Below are 14,272 nucleotides of genomic sequence, written 5' to 3'. Positions count from 1 at the left end.
GAGTGCACCCAGATTCCCAAGAGATCCTTGGTGAATGCCCCTGTCCTACTCAATCTGCAAATGTGCATCCACCCAGGCTGCCCTTAGGCCACAGGGTGCTTTTGTGTAAAATATAAAGAGGCGTCTCCCTCTTGGATTTGTATATTTATTAAGCTGGAAAATTGTTTTACCAAATATACAGATCTAGGCTGTGATGTGAATGGTGACCCCCTAGGGTTGTGCGGTGCACAACCTGCACACCTCTACTAAACAGCCCTGGACACCACTCCCTCTTCAGTAGAGATAAAGTAGTGGGCCTTGCCCTCAGGGGCCAGGATCTCCCTCCAGGTCTGGACATCATGCTCCCTGGTTGCTTCTAAGAGCCTGGCCTGATCTGGGAACAATCTTTGATGACACTGTAGTACACAGGGGTGGCCTCCTGGGACGGGAGCTGGGGCCCGGCCCGCTGGCACTGAAACAGTCCATGGAAGGCCTCCCGGAAGCGCTGGGACATAAGGGCGTAGATGATGGGGTTGACCGCACTGTTCAGGTAGACGCAAAGGCGGCAGAAGAGCAGGAAGCCGGGGTTGAGGTAGGGCGGGCTCAGGAAGGAATTCACCACCACCAGGGTGCGGTAAGGCAGCCACAGCAGAGCGAAAAGCAGCACCACCACAGCCAGCATCTTGGTGACCTGCCAGGTAAGACAGGAAATAGAGGGACACGTGGGTGCCGAGGGAGAATCCCGGGTTCCCAGCCTCTCTGCGGGCTTGGGAGGGGAAGAGGCCAAAAGAGCATCTGGGCCTTCGCGATTGATGCCCTCATGCATCTCCCCGCCTCCCCATGATGCCTGTCCCGTCCCCAGCTAGGACACTGCTGTGCCTCCTTCCAGACCCCGCTCAAACCATTTTCAGTAAGGGACACCCCCCCCAACACCCCCAATCCACCCCCAAAGCCCTTGGACGGGTCACCTTTTTTAGTAGCAGCAAATTCTCAAATCCACTGCCTTCATTGTGGGGAGACTTGAGGATTAAAGGAGGGAATACAGATAAAGAAAGCAGAACAGGGCCTGGCAGGCACTAAGTGGCATTGGAGCTGCGAACACAACCTCTACCACTACCATGACAAGTGCACGGAGTTCAGAGCCAGGCACAGCCAGGTTACGGTCCTGGTTCTACCGCTAACCAGCTGTTTAGCTGGGACATACCTCTCTGTCCAGCTCAACCCTTTCTTCCCAACATCCCTGGCCACGAACTCCACGAACTCGCTGGTGGTGCTTTCACTGCCCCCCACACCCCACACCCCCACCAGACTCTCCTTCCAGGCTTTGCCCTTGACCTCCAGTCATGCCCCCCTCCCCCACCTCCCAGCCACTCCCCCCTTCATTCTTGGCCAGCACTTCCCTAACAGTGGAGCTGAAGCAAAGCCTCCTAGAGGTGGTACCCCAGGGAAGAGGTTTCAAAAGACGCTCTAAATTCCAGAATGAAAAGACCACCAGGGGGCATCAGTCAACGGGAGACAGCGACACACCCAGGCCCGCCCACACCCACCCCTGGAATCCTCAGTGACTCTTCCCTGGACCAAATCTTGGGTGGCAAAAGGTCACTTACTAGAGCTTAAATTGCTCCAGCAGTCTGGGCGCTGCACTGGTTCTGCCCAGAAACCCCTGGATACACAGAATCGGCGCTCAGGAATACTGGAGAGACGACTTTCTCATCAAGGAGGAAGCTAGCCTGGAATGTTCCTTCCTAAGACTGCTTCTCAGAGTCCAGGAGTATAAGTGACCCCACCAAAGAGGCCTCGGCCTGCCTCAATCAATAAGCTTCAGTGCTGTAATATTCTCCAGGAACCAGAAAACTTAGGAATTCCCAAATCAGTCTTGACTCCTGATTTCACTAAATTCAGATTTAACTCTATTCCGTTTTAGGTTCCTTTGGGTGATTCCTACTAGATAGCAGTGGGCGGGCTTTGGAGCCAGTCTGCCTCGGGTTCAGACCTTGGTTCTGGCACTTACCGTTCCTGTCACCTGGAGCAACTCCTCCGTGACTCAGTTTCCTCACCCGTCAAACTGAGATGATAACCACACATACATCTTGGAGTAGTTTACAGACACGCAGTATGCTAACTTGTGTAAGACCAGGGCCTGGCACAGAGCAAATTCTCGATGATCGCTGACTACTACTATCAGCGGTAATAGTCTCCACCTTGTTCTCCTAGACATTCTGCTTTCATTCAGGGCCTCTCGCCTCTTGCTGTTGTACACGGAATTCTGCAAGGGCTCTCTTGGGCATCAAAGAATGCTGTTTTTAGACCACCCACAGTCAAAAAAGACACTGATGCTAAAAAAAAAAAACAAAAAAAAAACGGTAATAATAGGTACCCTCCACTGAATACTTACTTTGTGCCAGGTTCATAATATCCACTACCATCCACGGAGGTGGATGGGCACATAATGACAATGACTTTACAGAGTCGAAAATCAAGGCTCAGAGAGGTGCAGTGACTTACCCAAGGCCACACAGCAAGATGTTAACAAAGCTGGGCCCTAGAAAGACCCAGGTCGGGAAGACTATTTTCACTAGCAGAAGTTTCACCTAAAGCATAGGCCAGGTGGGGCTTGAACCCAACCCTTTTAGGCTGAGCCGGAGAGTGGTAAACAGAGAAGTAAATAAGTGGTGGGAGGGTGGGAGGGGCATTTGTCTGGAGCAGAAGGTGATGCTGGGCCTACAGCCAGAGTTCCCATTCCATACTGGCTCAGCCTGGGTCCAGTCCCCTTTCCTCTAAAACCCACCTTGAGCTAACATGCTTGCAAGCAGGTGCTGTTTGAGGCAGCTGGAAGAGCCCCCCAACAGTGCACCCACCCCAGGAGGAAGGGAGATGGTGCAGATGGTCCTCGCCTGGCTCAGCAGTGACTCAGCAGGGGCGAGGTGTCCTCCTCCCTCCCCCGCCCGCTGAAGGTGTGGGTGGAAGGCGGAGGATAAAGACGAGCTGGGCTCTGGGAGCCCTCCTTCCACCTGCATTCCTTGAATCCCCTTGCAGGACCACACTGCTGGAGTGTGGGTGGAGGATATAAGGAGTCCTGGACACTTCCCTCCGCGTGTCACCTTCTCACTCCCTTGTCCCCTCTGAGCCTGTTTCTTTATCCATTAAGATAGGCGTGAGACCTCCCAGATGGGTTCAATAGCAGGAATGATCAAAGGACCAGGCACACGGAAAGTGCTCCCTAAGGGCTGGGTCTCTCTTGACCGCACCCCAACCCATCCCCCTCTTAGGCTGGCTGGCTCTTGGAGACCATGCAGGCAGTTTTAGGGTCAGATGGGATAAGGGCTTGGGAAAGTCACTTCCCCTCTCTGAGTCTCAGTCTTCCGATCACCAGGAGAGTACCACCTTGGGTGTGTCCACTGGTCATGGATGTTTAATAATAACCAATCTTAACTGAACATTTAGTTTGTGACATGGCTTCACAGAGGCTAAAGGCTTCACATGGTTAACCCCATTTCTCAGGACACTCCAATGGGGTGAGCACTGTCATTACCCCATATAGCAGAGGAGGAAACTGAGGCTCAGAAAGGCAAAGTGGTAGCTCCAAAATCAAGCCTAGTAAGTGGCAGGACAGGGATTGACACTTGAGGAGTTTGACTCCAAAAGGGCCCAAGCTCCCCTCTGTCCATCTGCTGGCATAGCATAGCGGTCCCAATGAAGACTGAGGTCCCCACCTGCTTCCGGGAGTTGAGGGCGCCTCTCTTGCCCCTGGAGGAGAAGCGCTGGTGGCCAGAGGGGCAGCCCTGGTGCGCAGAGCCCGAGTGCCCCCGGTCTTCAGGGGGCAGCGGCTGCACAAGGAGGATGCGCGCTATGAGCAGGTAGAATGCGGTGGCCAGGCCCAAGGGCAGCGCATAGAAGAGCGCGAAGTCCAGGAAGTAGATGGGCAGGTATAGAGAGCGTGACACGCGGTAGCCACACTGCACCTGCACGCCGTCAGCGTACGCCGTCTCGCTTGTGTCCACCAGGAAGAGCCAGAGGACGCAGTAGGAGCTGGTGCCCAGCCACACCGATGCGGCGATGCGCTTGGCCCTTGCCACGGTGCACAGAGTTTGGGCGCGCAGCGGGTGGCAGATGGCGAGGTAGCGCTCCACTGTGAACGCGGTGATGGAGCCTGTGGACGCGTTGATGCCCACGTACTGCAGGTAGGTAATGCCCAGGCAGCCTGCGTGGCCGAAGACCCAAACCCGGGCGGATGCCGCCTCCGCTACGGTGGGCACTCCCGCCACCAGGAGCACCAGCAGGTCCGCGGCAGCCAGGCTCGCCAAGTAACAGTTGGTGGGTGTGACCATTTGGCGGCTCCGGAGCACCACCAGGACCACCATGGCGTTGCCCGCCACACCCACGGCGCACACGAGGGGCACTAGGGTCAAGGTCACCACCTGTACAGCCAGCGGAGGCCGGGGCATGGTGCCCAGGCCCGGAGCGTTCGCGTGCTCAGGGTGATCCGTGCGGTTCTCCATGCGCGCGGCTCCGCGCTGCACCCCGAAGGCAGTGGCGAGCTGGGGGAATTACCCCCGCTGCAAAGGTGCCCTCTGGGGATCTGGAGACTCTCTCCGTGCCGGAAGTTGGGGGTCCGGCAGCTGCCTCCTGCCGAACAGGTTTCTCCAGCTCCGTGCAGGGTCTCCCTGTCGCCGCTCAGGACGCTGGGGACTTGAGGAATCAGGAGCAGGAACCGGGAGATAGGCGCGTGCTGCTCAGTTTCCAAGACGCCTTTTAAGTCTAAGTTGGCGCGATCTTACCCGGGGTGAGGTGTACTGCAGGGGCGCGTTGCAGACTGGAGCGTGGCTCTCCAGGAGTGCACGGGGAGCCCAGATGCCGCCCCCTACGGACCGACTGCTGGCGCCCTCTCAGGTCTTACCTCCGCTCTCTAGGTTCGCGGGGCTCAGGACTCTGATCTGAGGCGTCCGGTCAAGGAGGCACGGTGTGGTGTGGGGTCTCCGCCTCGCTAGCCTTTCCCTTTGCTCTGCTTTCGGGGACCACCCCGGGCGGGCTCCTCCGCCGAGTTAGCGTGTTATCTCCACTGATACCGCTTGGCTGATTCTGGTTGACCGGGTCCAGCACCCGTTCTTTCCCCCCAGCTCCTGCACGGCACCCTGGGCACTTGGGGTCGGGGTGGGGGCATGCAGGGTGAGGTGGGGAAGGGATGCTAAGGGCAGCAGTGGTATGGGCGCCCGGCTCGCATGCCTCTTTCTCTCCTCTGCAGGGGCGGCTCCGCGGGGCAGTGGGGGAGGAGTCGGCCAGCCGCTGGCTTCTGTACTCAATCCAGAAATCCTATCTTGCTTTCACTGGCAAAAACCTCAGCCCTGCTATTGACAAATGGCTAGCGGAGCCGAGGCCCAGAGCTGCGGGGAAACGGAAGATATCTTCCCATCTAGACTTGGGTTGGTCCTGTCTCCTAAACTCTTGTCTCCTTGCTACTTTTCACATTCTCTTGCTAACCTTTGTCAGTCTTCTTTTCTACCTCCTGCAGAAGATCTGGAAACTGGACATTCTTGGTGGGTGTGCCCTGCCCCCAGAAGGATCTCTCCCATCCTAAGACTGTGCCAGGGGCACTTGCCAGTCAGGAGAAAGACTGTGTTTTGTGAATCTAGCTCTGAGTCTGATAACTGAGAAGATACATCATAGTAGTTGAGTGAAGGAAAGAACTTGTTTCTTCACTAAAGAAAGATTCTAGAGAATGTGGGACCCACTGAGCTTCATAAAAAGCATAAGGGCTGCTTTCTAGGGAGCCCAGCTCTGTACCTGAACAGAGCAGATGCCGTGGAATTGTTTGCTGTTTCCGGTCCATCGATTATGCTCTATAAAAATGATCTTTCATCTGTGAGATGGGCTAGTAATAATAGAACCCATCTCAGAGTGTCCTTGGGAGGCTTACATGAGGGACAAAGGAAAAAATCCATGCCAAGCGCTTAGCTGTGCTCCACTGGGCAGGGGGGAATGTATCAGTGATGACAGATGGTTAACATGTGTCCTCCCCCCCCCCCCAACACCGCTTATGGATGAGCCCAAACTCTCAGTCTACAGATCTGATAAATGGCCAAGAAATGAATGATGGGGAACTTGGCAGGGCCGTAACTTGGGGGCACCAGCCAGGGTCCAGGAGGTCCCCGATTGTCAGTCTTTATAACGAATGATGATAGTGTATATGAAGCATTTATTGCCTGGTGAGGCTCTGTGTGCTTTACGCATACTAATTCATTTTATACTGGCAACATCCTCTGGGGAACGTTATTACTAGATTCCCAGCTTTACAGACGAAGGCACCAAGGCCTAGACCAGTGAAATGATTTGCTCGAGGATACATAGGTTAGTACGGTGGGGAGGCTACCAGCAGTGTAGCCCAGTAGTATGGCCATTCTTACACATCCCACACACATACTATAAGACCTCTCTGCCCTATACCGTTCTCTGGATCTTCAGCAAGAACAATAGCAAAGCATCCTACTCAGAGCCAAACACCCTGCTATATTCACTGCCTTTATTTCCCGCAGCCCTGGCTAGGCAGGTACTATGAGTCCCATTTTATAGGTGAGGAAACTGAGGTCCAGAGAGGAAGGATTTCCAATGCGATGCAGACAGTCAGAGACCAAGCAGGAAGCAGAACCCCAAAACTCTCCTTGTCCCCACCCCAACCCCAGCCATCCCTTACTCAGCTCTTTCCAAGGAACCAAATGCCAGTTAAGCCCCAGGGTCCTCCCTGAGCGTGGTCCAGAGCAATCCTTTTAGCCATATTAAATGCAAAGTGGCTCCATGGGCTTCTGTCCCTCTAATCCTGCCAGCTCAGCTCTCTCTCCTGCCTAACTGAGCTGTTCAGTTGCCAGCAGCAAAGGGCAGTACTTGGCAGTGGACTAAGTACAACTCAAGTGGCATTCTTTATTCTCCCATACCCTACCTCATCTCTAGTCTTCTTCATCTTACTAAAGGCATCTTAGTCATGCCACCGGTTGCTAAAACATCCTTCCAGTTATTCAAACCAAATATTCAGGAATTATGTCTCTCCCTCACTGCTGACATCCCATACTTACAAAAGTTCTTCAGTTCTACCCCCAAAATGTACCTCAAATTAATGCACGTTTCACCATATGCCCTGGACCAGCACTTTCCTCCATCCCGAACCTCTTGATAGGACAACCGCAGTTGCTTCCTGGGTTCTCTGCTCCATTCTTGCTCCTGACTCTATGACCCATTCCTCATACATTATCAAGTGATCTCTTAAAAATGCAAGCCACTCTCCTGCTGACAGCCTTCAATGGCATTGCTTTGTGCTTAAAATGAATTCCAACTCCTTCCACAAGCCCTAGAATGCCCTGTAGGATGGGGCCCCTCCCCACCTCTCCCTCTTACTCATGATGCCTCAGACAGAGCCCCCCAACCTTCTGTCTGGCTAACAATGGCGCAATGGTTGGATAGCGCCCCCTCAAAGGAAGCAGGATGGGTGACTTTGGCCCCAGGTCTCCTGGGAGTCATCGCAGGTGTACCCGGGAGCCCTCTGCTGCCAGACGGTGGCTGTGCTATTGCCAGGAGAAAACCCTTTCCCTCTCCGGTCATCACTGCGGGAGGAAGCCCCCTGAGGACTGGGCATTGGGTCTGTGGGCGGGCAGCTTCACGGAGCACTTCCAACAGCTGGCTTCCTTCAGATGGCGAGTGAAGGGACAGAGACCCTGAGAGGGGCTGGGGTGCCGCCAAGTCACCCAGTCCTCAGCCAGAGAGCTGAGATTTGCCTGTCACTCTGGCTGACTCAAACAACATTGCCACGCTGTAGAGATTATTGGCATCGCTCCTTCCCCTGCTTCCTGGAGTAGCATCCCAAGAATGCAAGCAGTAGACAGCCTTCTCCACCAGGTCCTCCCCAGCTGACATCAGAGTGGCTCCTGCTCTTTGAAAGCCGAAGGCTCCTCCTGGTTCCTCAAGCTGCATGCGGCAGTGTGTTTTCCAAGCGCTCCAGGGAGGCGGCCCACGTGCTCTTTCGCAATGTGACCGCACCACTTCCGGTCAAGAGGTGGGGTCCTTGAGTCTGGGCGGGCTCTGTGAGTCCTTTGGTGGAGGTGACGCTGACCAGTTCCAGGGGCGACTCCTAACTGGTCTGGCGGCGTCTGCTTCCCATGTCTCAGAGCCCCAAGTTGCTGGTAGGACGTTCAAGCTGCTCTGTCCAGACCACGTAAGGAGCACTGTGGCCCCCGACACTGAGTGGAGAGGCTGTTGTGGGTGGCCAGTGCAGTCGAGCCTTCAAAGGTCCCCAGCCCTGGTCCCCCTCCACCTGCACTGATATAAGAGACTGCACGCAAGAACCGCCCGGCGAAGCCCAGTCAACCCACGGGATGGTGCGAGGTAGTAATCAATCTTTGTTTTCGGTCCCTACGTTTGGGGATGGTTTGCTCCCCAGTAACAGAGAACCGTGCAACAAGGTGAGTGTAATAGAAGAGATTAGAGCTCAGGGACGCTGTCTCCCAACTTGGAGATATTTTGATTTTGTTTTCTTTCCTCCTCACGATGGAGCCAGCAAGCGCTAGAGTGGGGCTTGGAGCTCGGCAGTTGAACTCCTTTCCAGGGTCGCACTGGCATTTCCAGGTGGGCAGTGAGAGGGAGCAGCAGGCGACCTGGCCTCCATACCTAGAACCTTTTTGTCTCTCGGCGCTCATCCCCAGCCACCAGCAGAGGGCGTCTGATCCTGCCTGGTGTCCCAAGGCCTTTGACAACCCAACATCCCAGGGCTCTCAGCTGCCTGGGTCAAGGGAAATCTGCACTCCCCCTTCCCCACGTCTCTTCTTTAAAGTCGCGGAATCTTCCTTGGGTAGGAGAAAGGTCAACATTAATATTTATGACTCTGAGAAAAATCCCATAATCCTCTCTGAACCTCAGGTTTCTCATCTGTAAAATGGGCATAATAACAATCCATTTGCCTGCCTCAGATCTTGAGATAGAGTGGGGTGGCATGTACCACGATGCAGAGGTTCCAGCTATGTGTTTTTCAATCTCTAGACCCAAGAGTAAAAGAATCCGGAGGCTAAGTGTGGGATTGCCCGCAGAGCTGGAATTAGTCCTCACTTTTTTCTGTCCTCAAAGAAACTATCTGACAACTTCTCCATCCTCTTTTCTGTCCTTCAGAAATACTGAATTTGTCCCTACCTCAGTGCCTTTGCACTTGCAATTTCTTGAGCCTGGAATGTTCTTTCCCTTTCTCTTTGCACACCTGGCTCCTGCTTATCCTTCGGGTCTCAATTTGAATGACATCTCCTCAGAGAGGTCTCCCCCAACCACCCCATCTTTACATGAAATTATCTTGTTTATTCATTAACTTGTTTCTAGAATGAAAGCTCCATGAGGAGCTCGTGTATCCTTTCCACTGTACCACCAGAGCCCAGCACAGGGCTTGTCAGGTAGTACGTGCTCAGTAAATATTTTTTGAGCCCCTGAATGAAATGCTGGTGAGAACCAAGGACATATAAAAACGGAGCTGGATGCTTCTTCCATGTGTCTCTCACATGGAGTGAGGAAAGGCCTGTTATTCCCCTTGCAAGGAAAAGAAAAATGAGGCGCAAGGAGACTTAGTCACGTGTTTGATGTCACACAGCTACTAAGTGGTGGAACCAGAATGGAAACGTAGATTTTTCTGACATCCAAGTGTCTGTGCTTTCTAGTATACCAGGTGGAGAAGATGCTGGCCCCCTACTTGCAGCCTCTGGGCACAAGGAGTTCCCAGAAAGGTTGCTGGTGTCCCACTGTGAGCACCTGTGACTGTACCTGAAGGCATTCCCCGTGCAGCCCAAGCAGGAGGCAGGCTGGAGGCGCCGCCGGAGGGAGCAGCCCTCAGCCATGACAGCTGACAGCAGAGGAGAAGTACCCAGACTTCCTCGGGGTGGGCTTGGGGGTGGGGGATACTCTGAGGCATGTTCTTCACCATCTTCCAGAAGTTCCACAGCAATGATATCTGCTCACTGATGCCCTACCGAATCGGCTTCTTTTCCTTTCTTCTCTAGCTTCCCCATGTCCCTGCTGGGGCTTCCTGGGACCACCTCCCGAACACAACACTACCCTTAAATCCCTATTTCAGCCTTGGTTTCATTCCAGCAGGATTGCTGTGTAACAAATTACCACACATGAAGTGGCTTAAAACAACATGCATTTCTTTTTTTTCTTTTTAACGATTTTATTTATTTATTTGACAGACAGAGATCACAAGCAGGCAGAGAGGCAGGCAGAGAGAGAGAGGGAGAAGCAGGCTCCCTGCCAAGCAGAGAGCCCGATGCGGGACTCGATCCCAGGAACCCGAGATCATGACCTGAGCTGAAGGCAGAGGCTTAATCCACTGAGCCACCCAGGCGTCCCAACAACATGCGTTTCTTATCTCACGGTTTTTGTGGGTAAGGAGGCTGGATATGGACCTCTGTGTTCTCTGCTTCAGAGTCTCTGACGGGCTACAGTCGAGGTGTGGGCCATGGCTGGAGCCTCCCCTGAAGACCCAAGGGCCTTCTCGCTGAGAAGGCTGCTGCCAGAATTAGGACCCCAGTTCCCAGTTGGCTGTTGCCAGAGGTCACCGTCAGAACCTTCTATGTGGGCATCTCCAACATGGCAGCTGGCTTCATCCAAGCATGCAAGCTGAGATGGTAAGAGAGAGAGCCCGTTACCAAGATGGGAGTAGCGGTTTCAGGAACCTGATCACAGAAAGGACACCCCACCACTTTTCCCATAGTCTGTGCGCTGCGAGGACGTTCAAGGGGAGACTTAACCAAGGGTATGAATGTCAGGATCCACTGGGAGTCACTGGCGGCCATCTTGGATGTCTGTCAGTCATACCAGCTAGCATGCACCTAAAGGCTACAACCTCATAAATAAGTTAATAAGTAAGTTCCCACATAATTCGGGAAGTTCTACATCTAGTCAAGGAAGCTGTCTGATGTACACCAAGAGGCATGGCCAAGGACGTCCACGGCAGCATCGTTTACCATAACAAAAATCGGAAACCACCTGAACATCTACCAGAGGGGGGAAATGCTAAACAATTCATGACATATCAATGCCGTCCAACAATTAGAAAGAACAAGGTAGCGCGGAGACATATCGCTGAATGAAGAGACAGGCAGTGGAACTGTACATTTCACATTGTGTCACCCAGAACATCACACAGCCTTGCACACGTCTATGTTCTATTTACACATACTTACATGTGTAGACAGATATCCAGAAGGCGCCCACCCAATGGATAACAGCGGTTGTGTCTGTGGGCTAGGAAGGCAGATACGTGTGCAGTGGTCAAAGGAGACGTTACTCTTATTTGTTAAGACCATGGGCTCTGGAAGCCAGACCACCTGGATTTAAGTTCTGGCTCTGCAGCTGATTAGCTAGCTGTGTGACCTCAGGCAAAACACTTAAACTCTCTGAATCTCCATTTTGTCACTCTAAAAGGAGAAGCATAATACCATCCATCTCATATAATTTTGTGAGGTTTATTTTTTTTTAAGATTTGTTTATTTCTCATATAGTGAGAAATAGAGTACAAGCAGGGGGAGGGGCAGAGGGGGAAAGAGAGAGAGAGAGAGCAAGAGAGAGACTCTCAAGCAGACTCTAATGCTGGGCTCAATCCCAGAACCCTGAGATCATGACCTGAGCTGAAACCAAGAGTCAGGTGCTTAACCGACTGCCACAACCAGATGCCCCCTTCTGAGAGGTTTCAATAACATGATGTACTTAGAGCTTTCCACAGAGTTTGGGGCACATCTGATGGCGCATAAAGACAGCCCGCACCAGCTCCCGAGAGCCAGTTGTGGGCATCTCTGCCCCGCTCCCAGCGCCCTCCCAGCATATCACAAGCACCCAACAAACACTAGCTATTATTATCTTCTCTGCTCTAATTTTTGTAAGGATAAGGATTCACGTGTTACTTGTGCAATTTAAGAAAATGTGTGGGTGACTCACCATCTAAACAAGCCACAGGGCAGCTTTGTGGGAAAGGGAGCTGGAGTGGGACTGGGTGTCAGGTGAGGCCGATGATGGTGCTCAGGGAGGGGCACAAACGCCCTTTGCGGAGTGGGCGGAGAGGTGGTGGGAGTGTGGGTCAGCTCCCTGCAGCTCGTGACTCACAGGCACGGGCTGCTTAAGTTGAAACACTTGCCTGGGAATATATCTCCTCCTGCTCTGTGGCTTTCCCTTTGGCCACCAATCTGGCCCACAGCAGGCTGCTTCCAGTACCGAACCATTCCCTTCGGCAAGCCCCAGATCTTCAGGAAGGAGCCAAGGACAGAGAGCGCTTAGTCCTACCTCCAGGGACCTGGACTTTGATCGGATTTTTACTGAGGGTTTCCTCGCTCGGTACCAGGCACTGCTTCAGGGACCGGAAATACTGTGGAGGACCAGACACAGAGTATGGAGTTCACACTCTTGCGGGACGATATATGAAACTCACAGCAAGTAACAAACAGAGATAGCTAAAATCTAGAAATGCATACGTAAACTAATAAAGGATATGGATAAGAGTATTTACAGAGGCGAGATAACAACTTGATAGGATAGATTGAGGTCAGCAAACATTTTAGTGAAAGAGCCAGATAGTAAATATTTCAGATTTTAGGGGGCCACGCACTCCCTGTCTCAACGACTCAAATCTGCCTTCAGCGGAAGCAGCCAGAGACAATACTTAAACTAATGGGTGTGGGGCAACGTTCCAACAAAATTCTGCTCACAAAACCAGGCAGCAGGCCAGATTTGGCTCACAGATTGTAGCTTGTCCACTCCTGTGATGGAATGAAAGTGTCTGGGATGGGACCATATGAGGTGGAGTGGTCAGGGAATGCTTCTCTGAGGAGGTGACAGTTGAGCTAATCCCCAAAGGACACAGAGAAGCTTTCCATGCCAAGACTTGAAAGAAGTGTGTTCCAGGATGTGGGCACAGCAAGAGCAGTGTCCTGAGGTACAAACCAGCCCAGAGCATCTGAGGAGTTTAAGCCCATGCAGCCTGGGCATAGTGAGGGAGGGAGAGGTTGGCTTGAGCTGGGCTTTGTGACCCACGGTGCATCATCGTCCATCAGGGTCCTGGCAGGAAAGAGATGGCAGTCTTAAAGGGGAAATGAAAGAGAGTTTAATGGGGGCGCCTGGGTGGCTCAGTGGGTTAAAGCCGCTGCCTTCGGCTCAGGTCATGATCCCATCGTCCTGGGATCGAGCCCCGCATCGGGCTCTCTGCTCAGCGGGGAGCCTGCTTCCTCCCTTCTCTCTCTGCCTGCCTCTAATAAATAAATAAAATCTTAAAAAAAAAAAAAAGAGTTTAATGAAGGTGCAGAGGTGGAGGCTTGGTAAAGGGGAGGACAGTGAGGCTCTCAGAGACGAGCGCCTGTGGAAGCTGTACCATTCCAGAACCCAGGGGCATCTACAGCCACCATAGGGGGTGGGGCACCCAGCCAGACAGCAGCTGTGGCTGCCCGTGATGGAGTGTGGCCTCTGCCAAATAGCCCAGAGGGGCTGCAGGAGCAAATATCCTGACATCTCTCTCCTCTCCCACTTTGAAGATTTTATTTATTTATTTGTCAGAAAGAGAGAGAGAGAGAGGGCACACAAGCAGGGGGAGCGGCAGGCACAGCAGGCAGAGGGAGAAGCAGGCTCCCTGCCAAGCAAGGAGCCCGATACGGGACTCAATCCCAGGACCCTAAGATCATGACCTAAGCCAAAGGCAGTGGCCTAACCAACTGAGCCACCCAGGCGTCCCTCCTCTCGCACTTTGGATCGCTTGCCAGTACCTCCCATTGGCTGAGCCCAACTGGAACTCAGAGGCCGGGGGAGCCAGGGTGATACAATTCACGGAGGTAAGAATTCCCGGGCTAGAGAAGGGCAGAGAATGATCTGGAGGGGACAACAGGGAATACCAAGCCTACAGGGCAGAGAGCTGCGGTTTTACTAGAATTTCGATGGGGAGGCAGTTGCTGGATAAAATATGGATGGCTTTGTCCCATTCGAATTTCAGATAAGCGACAAATACAGGTTTAGAATAAGTTTGTTTAGTATAAGAATGTCCCAAGGGTATACTTAGACTAAATCCGTATTTGTTATTTATCTGAAATTCAAACGGAACCGGGTGTCATGTATTTTTATTTGCTAACCCTTGGCAACCCTGGATGGGAAAGCCCCAGCGGAATTTGAAACAAAAGAGTAACATAATCGAATTTAGGATTTAATAAATACTCCGTTTATAAAATCAAGAAAATTTTAGACGGTTAAATGTAAGAGGATTCGGGGGACGTATGAATAAGTTCCAGGAACATTTAGATAC

General features: G+C 52.7%; 1 protein-coding gene across 1 annotated transcript; it reads right to left on the bottom strand.

Moving 5' to 3' along the window:
• Positions 1-355: 355 nt before the first annotated feature.
• On the bottom strand, positions 356-4,478 carry LOC308349682 (thyrotropin-releasing hormone receptor-like; the record flags this gene model as incomplete). The annotated part of the gene is made up of 2 exons (XM_080814478.1): positions 356-670; positions 3,693-4,478. 2 exons carry the CDS (start codon positions 4,476-4,478, stop codon positions 356-358), a joined length of 1,101 nt encoding a protein of 366 aa, XP_080670604.1.
• Positions 4,479-14,272: the final 9,794 nt, after the last annotated feature.

The sequence above is a fragment of the Martes martes genome (assembly GCF_963455335.1).
Source record: "Martes martes genome assembly, chromosome: 9".
Classification (NCBI taxonomy): Eukaryota; Metazoa; Chordata; class Mammalia; order Carnivora; family Mustelidae; genus Martes; species Martes martes.
This window is presented reverse-complemented; position numbering and strand designations above follow the sequence as displayed.